Source organism: Genypterus blacodes, unplaced genomic scaffold (assembly GCF_046128005.1).
Source record: "Genypterus blacodes isolate CSIRO-AG114 ecotype Tasmania unplaced genomic scaffold, CSIRO-AGI_Gbla_v1 ptg000240l_1, whole genome shotgun sequence".
Lineage (NCBI taxonomy): Eukaryota > Metazoa > Chordata > Actinopteri > Ophidiiformes > Ophidiidae > Genypterus > Genypterus blacodes.
Window position 1 is genome coordinate 1,432,798 of NW_027467038.1, and position 17,203 is coordinate 1,450,000.

General features: G+C 45.0%; 1 protein-coding gene across 1 annotated transcript in view; it reads left to right on the forward strand.

Moving 5' to 3' along the window:
- The first annotated feature begins 739 nt into the window (after window positions 1-739).
- Window positions 740-17,203, forward strand: part of LOC143016681 (cytoplasmic phosphatidylinositol transfer protein 1-like) — a 56,362-nt gene continuing 39,898 nt past the window's right edge. The window contains exon 1 of the mRNA XM_076171132.1: window positions 740-1,078. Coding sequence (XP_076027247.1) covers window positions 1,031-1,078 — 48 coding nt within the window. The 5' untranslated portion in view covers window positions 740-1,030. The remainder of the gene's footprint in view (window positions 1,079-17,203) is intronic.

Consider the following 17,203-nt stretch of genomic DNA (forward strand, 5'->3'; position numbering starts at 1 on the left):
TCCTCCTATTCAGGGCCGGCCCTCGCTTTTTACACTTTCAAATGCCCCACTTACCAACTATGTTTAATTCAAGTTCGTCAAATATATACTGCAAAATACATTTTGTCAACATACCACGCATGAAATGACAAAACTGATGAATTCATCACAAATTCATTGATCTACTGCAAGACAAAATATAGATTATAAAGAGTTTTCCCGTGAGGCCTGTATGTCATTCACATTGTTTACATCAGAGCAACATTTGATGGTTGCCAGCATCAACAACTGAGGCTATTGCAAAATCACAGATGATCCCAATTCAAAGTTAGTTGAAAGTACAGACCCATGCCTGGATATCAAAGAACGAGATTTTGAAGTTGATTGCTATCGAGTAAATTATTCAGAGGGCAGTTAAGACACACACAAAAATAGTTCCACCATTTAAAGAATCAGGGCGCCGTAAAGATCACTGATGAACGTTCTGTCACAAATGTGTGTTGTGCATCATTCAGAACATTCTTTGTAGCTTTGGGTGTTGTTGTTTTGGGGGACAGTGCTGATGACTCAAACTAAATGCAGCAAATTCAAGTATATGTGAAAAATCCCTGTGATTCAACAGGATTTGGTGGATACAGATGGGTGTTGTCTCCCTTGACGCCCCTTCAGTTGTCTTGTTTTGTACCATGCGCTCTTTTATTGTGAAGGCGCATCCTGTCCGTGTTCCGGGCGTGCTGCTCGCCGATTGCCGTGTGTGCGCGCCGCTCCACTGTGCTCGTTGAGAGGAGGGACACGCACTCACGCTGAGCCTGAGCCCGAGCCTGAGCCTGAGCCTGAGTCGAGCTCCTCCTGGCCCGTTCCGCACTCTGCCCTCACCGGAGAAAGTGTCCGCTGGTTCCGATGAAAGAGCACAGCCACGCCGCGGGGTGTAAGTCCTAACCCGGGCACTGACACGTCCGATAAAAGACGCATCCCGTAGAGAGACGCGGGGGGAACGTTGACTTGGCCGCTTTGACACATTGTGAGCAGAACCAGACGCGCCGAGGGGAAGATGTTGCTGAAGGAGTACAGGATATGTATGCCGCTCACTGTGGAGGAGGTGAGTTCCCTTCCATTTTAAAACACTTCTCCGGGCTTTCTCACCTCCGCCGAGCCGGAGTTCTGCTCGGAGGGCTGGAAACCAACACGTTAGGAAATGTTAGTGGTTTGCTGACCCAGACGTGTAAAATGAAGCGCCGTGAAACAAACTGCACGAACTTTGAGGAATGCATTCAGATGAACTTGGAACACTCAATTCTCTCTCTTTCTCCTTTTCACCACAAAGTGATACTTAAGACGCCATTGAGTCCATTTTAAACAGCTCTGCTTAGCCCGAGCTGACTTCATTTCTGTTCATTTGTTTATATAGCAGAAGATACAAACACATTAGTTTCATTAATTGGATTAATTAAGTGATTTTATAAAGATACTACAGTCTCATAATGTCTGGACAGAGTTCAAAATAATTCTAATTTATTGTAGCAGTCATGGATCAGTCAATCAAATCTCAAGCAAATTTATTAGTGATTCCCAGAACATTTTTATTTATTTAATAGAAGTCTACATACAGTCTGCTTTGCTCTTCTGTTACGGTTTAACTTGATGCTTGCTTTGCCCCTCCCTCTCACACACTCTCCAGCTCAGTGACACACACACACACACACACACACACACACACACACACACACACACACACACACACACACATACATACAAACATACATACATACATACATACATACATACATACATACAAAAACATACAGAGTTACATGGAGAGTTTGCATTGCGTTAAAGTCACGCTGCACACGGTGGCCCTAACATAACGCTGATACTGATACAAAGTGTGACCAGGCAGGCAGGGGTCTCCACGGCAAATCCATTTAGTGGTGTTTCATACTAATAGCTGCTCCTTCCACACACTGATTGATCTGAGAGAGAACAGCCTGCTGCCTGTAATCAGCCAATTTGGTGTGTTCACGCTCACGACTCGGTCTAAAAATAGAAGCTGGACATGATTGCTCTCCTGTCCTGGCATGTTGTCATGAGCCACAATGGCACCTTTTTCAATTATCACCCATGATGTTTCTATTTTTACCTCCTGGTCCTTCTCATCCCCATTGATTATGTTGTTGTGATTCATGGGTGTTTTTGTGGGTTGACTGAGCCTGAATAATTGTCTCACTGTCTCACTGTCTCACTGCATCGCAGTGCAACGCGCTTACGATTTCTTGTGACCTGAAGTTCTCTTATCTACCTTTTGTTGAACGCACTTATTGTAAGTCGCTTTGGATAAAAGCGTCTGCTAAATGAACGTAATGTAATGTAATGTAATGTAATGTAATCGCAGAGTCATGCAAACGTCCGCTCACCTCAGATGGAGAGATGAAAGCCGGATGGTTTTTGGTCTCTCATAAAGAAACAAAACTCACAATAAACCTTTTCACAAGCAATGTATTGGCGAAATAATGAAACCGTTTCTCACTGGAACAGTTATTTTAAGAAATGGGGGGATGGATGTAAAGTGAAGTGCTCGCTGAACACAGCTCTGTGCCTTCTTGTCTTTTATTTGACTCTAAATTCACAGTTTTGAACTCAGTAAATGTCACTTCTTCCACTGTAGATCTGGCATGTCGTGCTCATTCCCATTTTTGTGGAGTCTTTAAAGGCATTCTGGGAACTGAGGAAGTGACTAATTGAAGTATAACATTTTATGATTAAGCTGAGTTTAATGGCTGTACACATTTGCCAAGTGCAGAGTAAGACATTTATTTATCTGTTTGTGTTTTGTATTGACAAACAGTGAGTCAGGCGTTACACCATTGACTTGACTTGAAAAGGAAAATGTCATCCTCCGGTTTAGGTGTTTTTACTGGCAGATGTGTATTTGTGAAGGTATTTCACACGTGTACCCTAGCACCTTTTGTGTGTACGTGTGTGTACGTGACACTCAGTCATGTGGGTTGCATACACGTGTCATCCATTTCATGTGCATCTGACTGCGTCTGTTCCGATTGCCGGTGTGAACAACGAAGAATGTGGTGGTTAACAATATGGCTTCCTTATCAACAGCCCCTGGTGTATTCAACTTCCTGTCACTACAAGTTGCCACTGAGAGGAGTAGTTCCGTCATAAGTCAGACCAAATGCATGGCAGTCTTAAGATTACGTAAACCAAGCTGCACAAGGAAAACTAAACTGAGATGGAAAGATGGAAAAGGAATTGTTTTTAGTGAACTCTCTGTGCTGGGCCTGTCAGTCTCCTCTATACTGTCAATCGATTTATCTCCTCTCTATTTCAATTATTTAACCAGTATTCGATGTTTGTGTACGGACTCCAACGCAAACTAAACTCTGGTTCTACTCTGAATCCCAGGCTGAGCAAAGCACAAGCATCTATCTATGATGCACGTCTCCATACTTCCAAACAGTAGCTGCACCAACATTTCCCTCCTTTTCTTTCTTGCATAGATAAAGCCCTGTTTGGATGAGTCCCCAGGAGCACAGCGTCATTTGTTGGCAGTCCTAATGCGGAGAAAAGGGTCTTGTCGGTGCTGTAGTAAGAGCAACTGTAGAGGAGGCAGGGGTTGGTTCTTATCGTGACGTTGCACATTGAGCCGAGTGTCATCCCTCTCGTCCGATAAGTTAAGCGGATGTTTCCTGCCTGGTCTAAAAGGAGAGAGAGGATGGGAGGATGAATGGAACGAATGGAAAGAAAGGCACAAATGCTGTTATGACTGAGGACGGGTGGGGGGCGGCGGGGGTGTTAATGTGAGGATGAGGGCGGGAAGGGGGAAGAGGGAGAGACGAGGGTAGAGCAGAAAGACAAAGGAACACGGGAGGACCGACGAAGAGAGAGCGCAAAAAGGTCATTTTACCATTGAGTTTGAGTGAAGAGAGGGGGGGAGGATGGAGGAAGAGGGGAAGTCCGCAGAGAGTTTTTTCCTCTTAAATTCCCCAGGGTCATGTGCTTATACAGTGTGTGTGTGTGTGTGTGTGTGTGTGTGTGTGTGTGTGTGTGTGTGTGTGTGTGTGTGTGTGTGTGTGTGTGTGTGTGTGTGTGTGTGTGTGTGTGTGTGTGTGTGTGTGTGTGTGTGCATGGAATGGGAGTCACAGGGACATGCAAGGTCACGTCTCCGTGTGTATTGTCTCTGGGAAGTGATTACTGTCTGCTGCCTGGTTGTGTTGCGTCATTGCAGTCCCCACTACTGCAGATGTTGGGACCGGAGTGTTTGGAAGTTTAACAAACACCGTACCAGCTGACGAAACCGTTTAGCAATACCAAACCACACCAGCTGCTCGCTGAAACTGGATCCTCCGTCCTCTTAATCGTCCCTCGGCTCTCTGGATCCGTGCTTTCCGTGTAACTCCCACCCATTTCCCCCCCCATATCCCAAGTTACTGTTTGAACTTGTGTGTCCAAAAAAGTACAAAGAACACACTACATTGCAGATCTGTGTGAGGGCTGAATCATTAATCAACCACTGTAAGTTTGTACTGAAGCACCCTAGCCATTGTGTTCCCGACCCAAAACTCTGTGATCTACAACGGACCTTGTACTATCTATAGGTAATAAATACGGTCTAACTCAGCTTAGCACTTGTATTTTTGAGACGGTCGTTATTTGAAGGCGTGCCTCATAACTTATGTATCATTATGTAGCATGAGTGTTAACACTGAAGGGTTTATGGGAGTTTAATCTAAAATGTGATTGATTGATTAGATGTTTAAGTATGTAATCACTCACACAACACGTGTAGTAGTTTGTGCTATAGGTGTTCAGGCTGCTTGCTGGACAGATTGAAAACTACAGCGGGCAGCTTTATGATGTGGAACCCTCACACCAAGAATCCACATGACCCTCGGCGTTTGGAATTGATTTGAAGTTACGCGTCAGATAGGTTTCACACGTAAATCTAACCAGAACCACTTAGCCAAGAAATAATCATTTTCCCATTTGGGTGCCTAAGGGAAAGCTCCATGGTGTTCCTGCCCTGTGAACGAGGCCATTCATCTGCCGCCGCGCCCTTTTTTTCCTGGAAAGGGAAAGAGAAGTGATGCATCACAGCAGACACAGATAGATGTGCTCACTCTCTGTCTACCATTATGTCTTTCTCTGCTGCAGTGGTCCTCGCACACACACACACACCTCTGTCTTTGGCACTATTACCCGTTTTCCTGTGTTTTAGAAAAACACCAACCTTTGGTTGACCTCAGCCATTGTCCGCCTCAGGCAGCACGCCTGTTTTCCCAAACCTGCGCTCACCAGAAACACGGCCTTGGCCGATGAGTGTAAAGTTTTCATTTGGGGTTCCATTACGCTCTCTATTGCCTTCATGTGTTGAAGGGAAAGAGCAGCGTAGACGGGGCTCTGAATTACGCTGGGAGATACAAAGACAGAGACGGCATTGAGCAGATGAGGTTTTTACAGGAGCATGGGTGCTTAAAGCAGGAAACAAAACTGAAGCACATCTCCATTGCAGAAGGGCGGCTATATTTCTCCATTAGCTTTGTTCAGTTCACTCACAACCATAGTGAGTCAGAGTCAGAGTGGAATGACGTTCTATGAAGGCCAAAGACACTCAGACTCATTCAGTGTGGATCAGTGCTTTTTGAGCGTATTACAAATCGCCTGAATGTCTTTTTCATGTGAACTATGACAATAAAGAGGGGGATTCTTGTCCTTTTTTTTCTACACCAGTGACTCCTACTGGTCAGTCAGGCTGCGTTCATGGCGTGAATTCCAAAAGCGTGACTTGAAGTGTGTTTTTTTTCACATTCTGGTTAGTTTAAATTAATGAACACTTGGTTCTACTCAAGCATCAAAGCTCTTTTGTTTCCATTTTGCATATTTTGTGACTCTGCGTGTAGTTGCCAAATGAATGTTATTTATAGGATGTTGTCTTTTGACTTTGCTATCCTGCTGGGAGTTTTTCAAACGTCAGCTACTTGTTTAGGCGCTGGTTTGCCAATAAATTCAGGGAGGTGTAAATGTAAGGAAGCAGGTTGGTTGAGTGAGTGACTGATTGGCTGGACGGATGCCTGGGAGGTTTGGCTCTCAGTGACATTGTTCAGTGACATAAGCATCTTTGCAGGTCTTGCCAGAATCTTGTAATTTGCTGCATCCGACGCTTGCCAAAAAACCCATTTGGTGCTTTCACCCTTTTCTCCTTCTCATCGACCATCATGCTGCTTGTTGCGAGCTGCACACCTGCACCAGCACGACCAATGCCCAGGGGGGCCAGGGAACAAAAATACTGTAGAACTGAGAAGCTTGACTGCTGAAATGAAGTGCAACAGTGTGATGGAGGAAAAGAGTGTAGTGTAGCAGAGACATGAGGCGCTATACTAGTATTAGAACTCCTGTGTCTTCAGCAGAGGGATTAGTGCTAGCAGAGGTATAGGATGGTAAAGTACAGCGTCTTTATCAGCCCCAAGACTGACATCATCTATATGAACTGTTCCATGTTTTATCTTCCACAGCATGAAGTGTTATTAAGTGGAAGAAAATGATTAAGGCTTTACCTCCGACTATAATAAAGGATTTATTCATTTATTTGCAATTGTGTTTATTTCCCTGTGGTGACTCAATTCTCGTCAACGAAAAGTACGGTTATTTGTAATTGCTGTTTAGTTAAAACCTCCTTCAATAAGCACTCTTTAACAAGATCGGTTGCCATTGTTGAGTCCTGGAGCCTGTTTCCATGACGCCAGCAGTTAATTTCATGTATCCACAGGCTGGCAGAGCAGAACGGCTGTGAGAACAGAGAGGACAGAGAGGTTTGTTTCCAGAGAAATCAAGCAGGTTTAATTATAGAAGATGGCGTCCTTATGGGGATGTGGTGTTCCAGTATTTACAGTATTGTTACGTGGAATGTATAATAAAGTGATGTCAACTGAGATTTCATAGATCCCAGTTGGGAGCATTGTGTTACGTCTGATGCGTCTTGTTCACATTCACATGGAGGTCAGAGGTGGAGGAATGCTGGATGTTTGCCAGTGTGGGGGTTTCTCCTGTGGCCGTGTGGTTGGACGGGCTCTCCTGTTGTTATGGCATCTTGTTGTCCTTTGTAACCAGGGTTTAATCTATGTAGTGTCTAACTTTGAGGAGCTCTGGAATGAAAGTAGCTTATTTGCATTTTGTTTCCATTTTCTTGTCACTTTTTAATGCTGGAAATATGTGGAGAGCTCATCAACTCATTGCTTGAACAACTGTGTTTTCTACCCTTATGAAGTGAAAATGTGCTTTGGGACATTTTTATTTCATTGAGCTTGATCTCTGTGCTGGATCGGAGGGTCTCCAACTCAAACCTACACGAGCCCCAGTGAAGGTTCCTTTGGGATACCAGAAGAAGAACTGATCATGTGTCCCACAATGTGCACTAAGCAGAAACCCTTAATTGTTTTGTACTGGTATATGTAATATATATGTATGTAATGGTATATAGTGAGGTTAGCTTTGTTTAGATGCTGCGCACCATACTGTGTCCTGACGTGTGCTTCATTCAGTGTGTGTAGGAGTGCAGGAGAATGGGAATCAACATTTTCGATCAGCAGGCTGTCTTGCTTTAAAATTGGGCACTTAACAGCTCATTAGGAATCATGTCGGCTCACAACAACACACAGGCAAATCTATTCCCGGATAGACTCCTGCCTGTTGGCTAAATCAGGTTTGTTTAGTCAATTAATGTCTGCGAGTCACAAACTCCTGATAAAGTGATGGAGTTGATCAGGACTGAGCAGCGGTTAGCACATTGATCCTCTTTTTACCCATTTCTAATACAAATCAAGCTGTTTCAAGATCCTGACTCTGAAAACAAGACGCTGACTAGGGTCCACCTCACACACGCACAAAGTGTTTCCTCTCATGTTGTGTTTCCTGTTATCAGACGTTTCCATTCGCTGAAGGGTTTTCTTTAGGATCAGCGTCGGGCAGTTACATGCGGCCCGTTAGACACACTTTGCTTCTTTGGTGTCATGGTTAGGTGCAAGGCGTTCCTGCCATCTGGTATACATGACAATGCTGTGATTCAATCAACATCCCATTTACTGCCATTTACTCTTGGAGAGGAAACCATCATGGCTGGTGATGGTCCATTATCCACCGATGAGGCCCATTCTCATTTCCTAGATTGTTGTGTGTCTGTGTGTGTGTGCAAGCGTGTGTGTGTGCGTATATGTCTTCTATCTCCAGGGACGCTATTTCATAACACAACATGAGATGGTCACACTCTGGAGAGAGGCTGGTTTAGTGAGCTGTGCAACAAATTCTGTTTGCACACACTCACCAGTATGGCTTTAAGTGAGCTTGTGATATTTAAGATGAACACACACACATATTACAGACACATATCTCCTGTGTGTGTTCAGCCTGTGCCAGAGTGGTGACCTGCCTGTGCCTCTTGCCCAGTGAATGCTGGGAAATGTTTCTCCAGCCCCCTGCAGCCCTGCGGAGGATGAATGGAGAAACAGAACAGATGGATATTTTTTTGCAGTTTATTTTCATTATTTATGATTTGAGACTAATTTGCTAATGAAACCTCACTTTGGTCCAAGTTTAGATTTCAAAGCCGAAGAAAAGATGATTTATTTCTCTCCTCCGTCTCTCTTGTTCGCTAAGAAATCACAGGAAGTGAACGTGTCATTTTTCAGCCGCGGTTTGGAGGCGGCTGCTAAATCTGCAAAGTGTGGTCTCCATCAGTAAACATCAGAGCAGAGCTTTACTTTCCACTTGATTTGGACACGACAGGAATTTGTTGTTGTCTTTAGCCAAACATGTAACTGCAAAGAGACAGAGATGATATATGTACAAATATGGCCAGAGGCTGAGATGGTGGCTGGTTGATGGTGGTGAGTTAGAGGAACTCGTGGGCCTCTTTGCGCTCCGTGACATCACAGCCGTCCGTGTGTCGCTTCAAGTGTCGAGCACCTTCAAGTTGATTTGTCCTCCTCTGCATGTTTACCAGAGGACATTTCACAGGCTGCGTTTGAGCGACTCCGTTTATGTCAGGAGCTGTGTGGAACAGTTTATTCTTGGCTGGGAAGTGTTGACGGTGACCTACATGAACAGCCTGTTAAAGTTATAAGCAGGTAGTGTGTATGTTCATTATCCAGGATTTGTCACAGGAGTCTCAGGAGAGTTGAACATCACCCTCTTCTTTGCCACCTTCCACATTCCTGCAGTCCTCTTGTGCTTGAGTCTCACCGCTGCAGTTTCTCCTGGAAACTAGATTCTTGGAGGTAAGCTGTGACATTTAACCACCAGCCTTTCTCCTGTAAGTTACAGCCCACTGTTGCCAGAAGCCTTTCTGAGAAACACAGCAAGAAAATCCTTCTCTGAACACTTTCATGGTGTTTAATGGATTCACTTAGTTACACTCAGTTTCAGCCCAGAGTATCGTGTTGTCCAGTATTAGGTCATCAAATACTTCTACATTTATAATCAATAAGTGGGAAAAAAAATCTGCCCACAAGTTGGTTCACTTTGATTGGATTTTGGAACAATTTAATCCATCAAATATCCTCAATTTCCATCATAATTTTGATATGAGAAAGGTTCCACTTCACTGAATGTACAGATATGGAGTGTGTGAGTGTGTGAGTGTTTTAAGGAGCCGTGTACAGTATAACATATGATGAACTTAACCTAAAGCTACACACACGTGAGTAACCCTGTGTGAACACATTTGGAGACATCATGTGCCCATTCCTTCCCTGTGGAACCGGGTAACCACGGCAACTCAGCTGATTGTCAAGCCCCAGCTTAAGAATGGTTGCTTCTGTCATTGGATTGTATCAAAATATTTCACTGCAAAAGTTAAATCTTTGCTAAAGGAAAGGTGAGCGTTTTGTCGTTCACCTCTTCATTCCGCCTCCTGTGAGTCCAATCAACATCCAAGCTCGATGACGCCGGCCTGCTCTAACGTGAAAGAAGAGGTGGAGGCTTTGGTTTGCAGCGGGAAAATAACAGAACTGTGGACGCTGAGACTGAGGTGACCCGTCAACTATGCTGCTCACAGTGAGACTGCATATTAAAGGCTGAACCAACGGACGGATGAATTGATTGACGATACAAATCAACACTGCTGGAGGTTTGCCATCCATTTCCCAGCGCTTGCCTTCTGCCTCGTGCACACACCACAGACCACCTTGTTATTGCTGGTGCCAAGACAGAATTTCCATTTGCGTTTCTTATAAATTATTGAACGGATCTACCAAAAGAAGAGAGGGTTTAATGTTCTAAACATTGTAAACACATCATGTGGGTGTGACAATGAACTCTTGGAGTTTATAAATCACAGCAGCGCACAGTGAAAAGATGTTTTGGCTCTGATGTAAAGAAAATGGGGATAATGAGCACTGTTGTGATTTGACGGGTGGTTGTATTTGCTCCTGTGCTGTCGTCTCGGCCCCGCACGGCTGCAAACATTGATGGGTATTGTGCTGTAAAGACCTACATCAATAGCAGTTTCTCCTACAGTAAGCTAAGTACAGAGACCTTACTTGAAGGTGTCCTCTTAAACTCCAGAACCTCTTTATTTCTCAATGCTTTAACTCTGGATGGACTCTTATAATCATGCATTAGAATAACCACATACCCGCATGGTTGAGTTGACACGTGGTCCCTTTGCCTGGAGCTGTGGCCTGTTCTCCTACCTGGGGACGTTCTCCCTGGACTGTCAGTCTCTATTTCAGGCTTTAAACTCTTGCAAGGTCACCTGAGTGTAGGATGCACTCCACCAGCTCAAACACGGGCCGGTATCGTGACCTTTTTGTAGAATAAGCCTAAATTTACTCATGACCTTAAACGTGCCAGGGCCTTGGTTGCTATTTTGTGTGAACTACACTTTCTGGATCGAATTCAAAAGGTAGATTTCTGTGTTGAATCCATAGTTTGTGTGTCATTGCTATCTTTTTTTAATGTTTTGTTTGAGTCTTCTCACTGGCTCTGGTATGCTACATGGTTTGTTTACAGTCGTGCCACTTATGTTGCCGTGGGATGCTGTAACTATGACAAAGGGAATGTGGGCTCATATTTTCTATCCACATGAAGATGCTTAACAGTGTATTAGTGCTGTTGTGCTTTCCAGAAGGAAGGATTGTGGGTCAGCAGGACTGATTAACTCATGCTTGTCACAATAACAAGCCTTCCTAGAGTTATTCAACAGTTCAAGAAAGTCACAAGGTTTGAGTTCGGTCTCACACATTCCTTGTTCCTTGTCAGGCATTTCGAAAGTCTTTAGACGGCTACAACCAACATTATGGGAGAGGGGAGATAAGCAGGCACGAGCACAAGCAAGCTCTAATGTTTCACGTCTTCACCTCACTACTTAACCCTGCGAGTTGTGACTTCAATCAGATGAATACAGATGAATTTGAAATTGAAGGAGTCTGAATGCAGCAAACTGTGAGACATGATCCTCCATCAAAGAGTCTATGTTTCCTAACTATCTCACTATCACCTTAACACTTCAGTTTGGATTGCCATTCTGCTCAGCCGAGAATGTATGTGACCTTCTTAGGTAGAGGTAGAGGGAAAACATTATTACAGCGGCAACTTAAGTCTAACCGTGGTGCTCAGAGGCTGAAACAGGGGCTCGGTACATCTCCGTTACCTCAGCAAACCTGGCCTTGATGATGTTATCGCCTGAAACGGGAAATGGGCGTTAAAGTGGCCTTGTGTTTACTTGGCTACAATATCAGTGTCCGGCGATCGACCATAAAATGTGTCCTCTGACACCGATTAGGGCTTTGGCTGGATTGCTCGTAGTTGGCCATTATTTTTCATCATAACCACCGCAGGTTCTAAAGCTCCAGTTGTCACTTGATCAAATTTACTGCTTATTCTTCTCTGTGGTCCCCTCCACCCTCTTTAGTTTCATGTGCATATTAGGTGTGTGTAGGTGTGAATGTCTCTCTATCTCCCACTCTCTGCAATGGAACGAGAACCAAAAATAGCTGCACAAAATCACTTTCCCCCTCTTGTCTGCGGACAGCGGGTGAGGGGAGCGAGACACGGCAGGTTTACCAGGACGGAACAGAGATGCTGCGAAAGAGAGGATGAAAGACGTGGAGTTGGAGAGGTCGCAGGAAGCTTCTGAAACAGCACCAAGTATGAAGGAAGAGTTGAGAATCGTTTCTTGCGGTTGAATGGATTCTGCGGTTTCCTCACAGAGCTCAGAGTTTCACTTTATGTGGCTTGGTTTTGAAACGTAACACCTGCGACAACGGTCTTACCAGCTGCTCCTCACGGTCTTGTGAGAGTAGAACCACGTGTGCAGGTGTTTGCGTGTCCTCAGAATGTTGGCTTAACCCAAGCGAGTCAGCCTAAACATGCCTCAACATTAAGACCTCATGAGGCATTCAGTCACTTTTTAAAGAAGCATTAGCATTAGCATTAGCAGTGCCAGCGCTGTGCCACAGGGTCTATTTAAGTCAAAACGTTAGGAGGTTCTGAATGATCCGAACGTTCCCTTCTCCCTTCTGGATCGTGCCGGCGCTAACTCAGTGTGCTACCAAGTACATTCCCAAACTGAGAGTAAAAATATAGCAGCGCATACTGGTCATCATGCTGTTCTGAGATGCTTCCCGCCCACACACAGGTGCAGTGTGTCTATGGAGGAACCATCGGCTCAGCCCACACACACACACACATGAAAAGTAAACGGGCTATAGATAGATATATGCTGACACACTTTATTATCATCTCTCGTTCCTATGGTAACCAGTGCCATCCATCCCTACCATTAGCCCGATAGCAGAGGGGATTATAGTGATTACGGTGTAAGACTATCCCTGCGATAACTGTCAGATAACGAGGCAGATGATGGAGATCTACCTTCCTCCAAGCCTGAGACCAAGCGGCAATCTCAACCTTACAGCTCGTTCAAATGCGCCGTGCCCATATCGCAGGTAAACACGCCTAATCTGCAGCGTTTAATTGGCTGACTGTCACTCAGAGCGTCCCTCACAGCAGTTTGACTCATGGCGGCCGCTCGTCTCACCGTCTTCCTGTGGAGCTTCTGGTTTAGAAACGAGGAACAGATTTCGCCCAAAGTGAAAACAACTCTCGTCAAAAAGTCCGTTTCCTGTTTGGTTTGAGAGGAAGAGGATTAAGGTTCAGGTAGTTTGTGAAAATATGTGGGAGAAAAACACAATTCACTGAGAAGCAGCATACTGGATATTTTGATTCAAAGCCAAACAAATGGAGCTCTGCAATATTTCTGAGGGCTGAAAAACATATTTTTTTGATCCCCCGATGGCCTCGCCCAACTGTGTGGCAATTACCTTCCCAGCAGCAGCAAATGTATTTAAGTCAGGACAACAAAGCTGCCAACTGGCCGGTCTACACACACACACACACACACACACACAAACACACACACACACACACACACACACACACACACACACACACACGTACACACGTCTTTGGAGATACTTGCACGGATTCAAATGGGATTTTTCTGTTGGATGCGTTTGTTTGGGAGCAATTACAGCAGATTAAACTCTGACCCCAGACAGATTTGCCGTTCACACCTGAAGCATTCATTGTTTTCACGAACTGGCGGTTTGGAAAAGTAGCTACTATCAACAACTGCTGTCAAGGATTTTCTTGTATTGTGCCATGCATGTATGATATCTAGAGCCTTTATTCACACTTGAACAGAAAGACCTCGTGGCCTTCGTGTGACAATGACGATGATAACTTTTAATAAGAATCGTGCTGCATCATCGTCCCTTAACTGTGCGCCACAAAGGCTGTTCCAAGATGATTGTAGGGCTTCAGGATCCATGGTGCTGTGCTGTGACCTCCCAGCAGATTGAGTGCGTCACAGAGTCAAGGTTTTCTTCAGGACAGCGGTGCGTCACATTCCCGGGAAAGATGTAGGGACGGTATTTACTGTCGTGTGATGAGAGGGAGAACGGCGAGATCACGAAGCCGCTGAATACCTGGCGAGAACTAATAAACTCCCAAGTCTTATCTTAATGGCTTTACTGTGAAGGATGAAGGATGTTCAGCTCGTCCTGGCCCTCTGGCAGCACAGCGATACGACGAGAGAGACGGACAAGAGAGTGGATGTCCCTGCTGTCCCTCACATGAGGGTGAAGTTACATCAGGTCATTTTCTCAACTGTTCCTCTGAAAAAATAAGAGTTAGGATTGATTTGGTCCCTTATTTCTGTGTGTGTGTGTGTGTGTGTGTAATAGAGGAGAGAGGGCGATTTATGTGTGTGTACGTTTTCCAATTTTAGTTTATTCTCAACCCAGTCAAGCCTTCCCACGGCTAATTTGTACGGTGATTTAGAGGATTAGAGAGTAAAAATGCCTGATGGGATGTATTGACCGCAAGCTGTGTGCGTGTGTGTGGGTGTGCGCGTGCAGGGTGTGCGTGCTGTACAGAGAAACATAGGAGAATGATGTATGGAGAAATGGCGCCATGTACTGCGGGCGAAATGAGCGGGAGGTCTTACGCCATCGGCCCCTGATCCTGCTGTCCTCCATACAGGCTCTCCAGGGACCACAGCCAGCTCAACTCCTACTTTTGACCTTTCAAATGTTAAAAGATCCATACATTTGAAAACTTTGTGTCTGTAAGGAACACATGACACACATGACAACCCGGAGCTACGACCCGGGTCTCTCCAGCGTTATGTTCTTGTCCCGCTTGTACTCCAACAAGAACGCGGGCAATCAAGTCGTCAGCCAATACAGGAGAACCTGAACATCCTGATATCCTACAAATACTTCAGGTATATACATTTTTAGGGTTCTGTACATCCAACAATGTCAGAGAGCGTACAGGCTCACAATGTGTCTGGTAGATAATATGAAGGAAGGATCAGAAGTGGGAAGTGTGTATTGTATAGTTCTGGCTCATGTCGAGAGTTTGTCATGATGATGTTTTGTGTAAGAGGTTAGATTCCTTTGGTGTCCTTGGTAACCATAAGCATGTTGTGTTCAGTCATGTCTTAGTATAGTGGATTGTATTGGATCTGTGTTTGGGTGTGTGTGTGTGTGTGTACCTGTTGCTGCCATTTGGATCCTTTGACAGCTGCATAGTGAAGCGTTAAGGTCCCTGCACTGTAGCTTCATATTGTTTCCATAACAACACTGATTTTTCTCTGTCTTCCTTGACGGCCATCTTGAGTGGACCCGCCACAGAGACACTTTCAAGAAGGTTGATCTTAGCGGACAAATCTCCCTCTCCTCGTCTGGTGTGAGCATTTAAAGTGTGTGTGTGTGTGTGTCATAAAGAGTGTGTGGCCCCCTCCATCACCCTTTACCCTCCGCTCACTCTCCCTGCTTTACAGCCCTGGAAAGGCAAACAGGGGGCAGATGTGCCGGCTCTTTAAATAGAACTTAAGAGGTCTTAACAAGCAGCCTGCTCAACTCCAATTAAAGTCAGGCTGGACCTCCGTCTACCTGGCAGCGCTCTCATAACCAGCCGCTCTCTGTTCACATGCTGCTATAGAAATAAAGGAGAGTTGATCAAACTTGGCACTAAAAAAGGAAATGACTCTCCATAACTGTGCCAGATGTAATGTCCATGCGCCAGACGTTACGTTTACCGTTAAGGCTCTCAAAATCCACACATTCAGGTCAAACAGCACTCACACAGATGATGTGCTGTTTGATTTTTACATTTTTAAATATTCTCTCTCTGATATAGAAGTGAGGCCTGACATGATTCATCTAATATCGATGACTCAGATAAGCTGATGTTAAATTCCCCCGTGTGTTTCCTTTCTCTCTCTGTGTGTGTGTATACTCACACACGTACGAATCCCTCTCAGCCCACATCCTTCCCTCTGGGGACGACCTGTTTCAAAGCCCTCTGCTGCCGTCCCAGAGTGTTGAATCCTCTTTGTGCTGTGTTTACTGCCGCACTGGAAGGTGTGACTCAAAATGATACAATAACAAACACATACATATGGGAGAACCTGCACTCCTTCACACACACATACGTAACTCCATACACACACGCATTCAAACAGTGTCTGTCAGCAGCCATGACACACACACACATCCACTCTGCGTATTCTATTCCTGCCCATAATTGCACTATTTCTTTTCTGGTGTGAGCAAACGCTTTCTAATTAATATTACCTCAACTTATCATCAAAGATTTATGTGCTGCTCCATTAGCTGTCAGAGGAAAGCATGCAGTCGGGGGAGCAGGGGAAGGGAGAGAGAGAGAAAATGTTGGACAGAAAAGAACAAGGAAAGAAATGAGACTGAAAAGCTGAAAGAGTTTGAAGCAATGATGATAAAAGCGGCCATCGTCAGCGATCAGTCATGTAACCTGCAGCCGTGTGAGCAGCTAATGATGCCCGCCGTCTAAGACCAGCAGAAAAGTCCTGCGTGAAGTTTTGACTCACGCTGACAAATTGGAAACGGAGAAAGACTCGTTACCGAGCACCACAAGGTGAAATTCACGTTTCATTATCGGCACCTACTGAAAACAGATTCAGCTCTAGAGTCCTGTCAACAATAATGCAGGTATATTTTGATTCAAGTTCATTTGTCGTTATGTTAATGCTGTTGCTTAGGGATCTTCACAGCTGTCATGCATCCAAATGGACCAAAACATGGGGATCCAGTGCCAGAAAAGTCGTAGGACACTTGTCATCTGTCCAAATCTGCTGATTGAGGTTGGGATGCATCAGGGAGTGTATGGGAACAATGTGATTACTGATGAGCTGCGTTATCCAATTTCTGGCCTAACCTGGTTTCCCCCCTGTAACCTTGTTTTCTTGTCTGCATGTAAACATCGTCTGTTTTTCTGCACAGTGGTAACAGTGAGGGAGGGAGGAAGGACGTTACTTTGCTTTTTAAAGAGGAAGGACTTGGCTCTCTGTAGTCTGTCTGTCTGTCTAACTGCAAACACTTTCTCCTTCCAACTTCCCTGCCCTCTGCTCCCCTGGTGATGTCATCACACACACACACACACACACACACACACACACACACACACTTGCACACTCTCTGGCCAAGAATCAGCAGTGCAAATATTTTGGAAACAGCAGAGCGATTTCCATGAAGAGGGGCATTACTGCTGTGCTGATTTGCTCTTAACGGGGCTTTGACGTCAGCGGGAGGCGACGCTGGAGCGAGGTGCATATTTGTGAAAGCTTTTCCTCACAGGACTCTTAATGGACCGCATTCCACATTCCCTGTGCTTT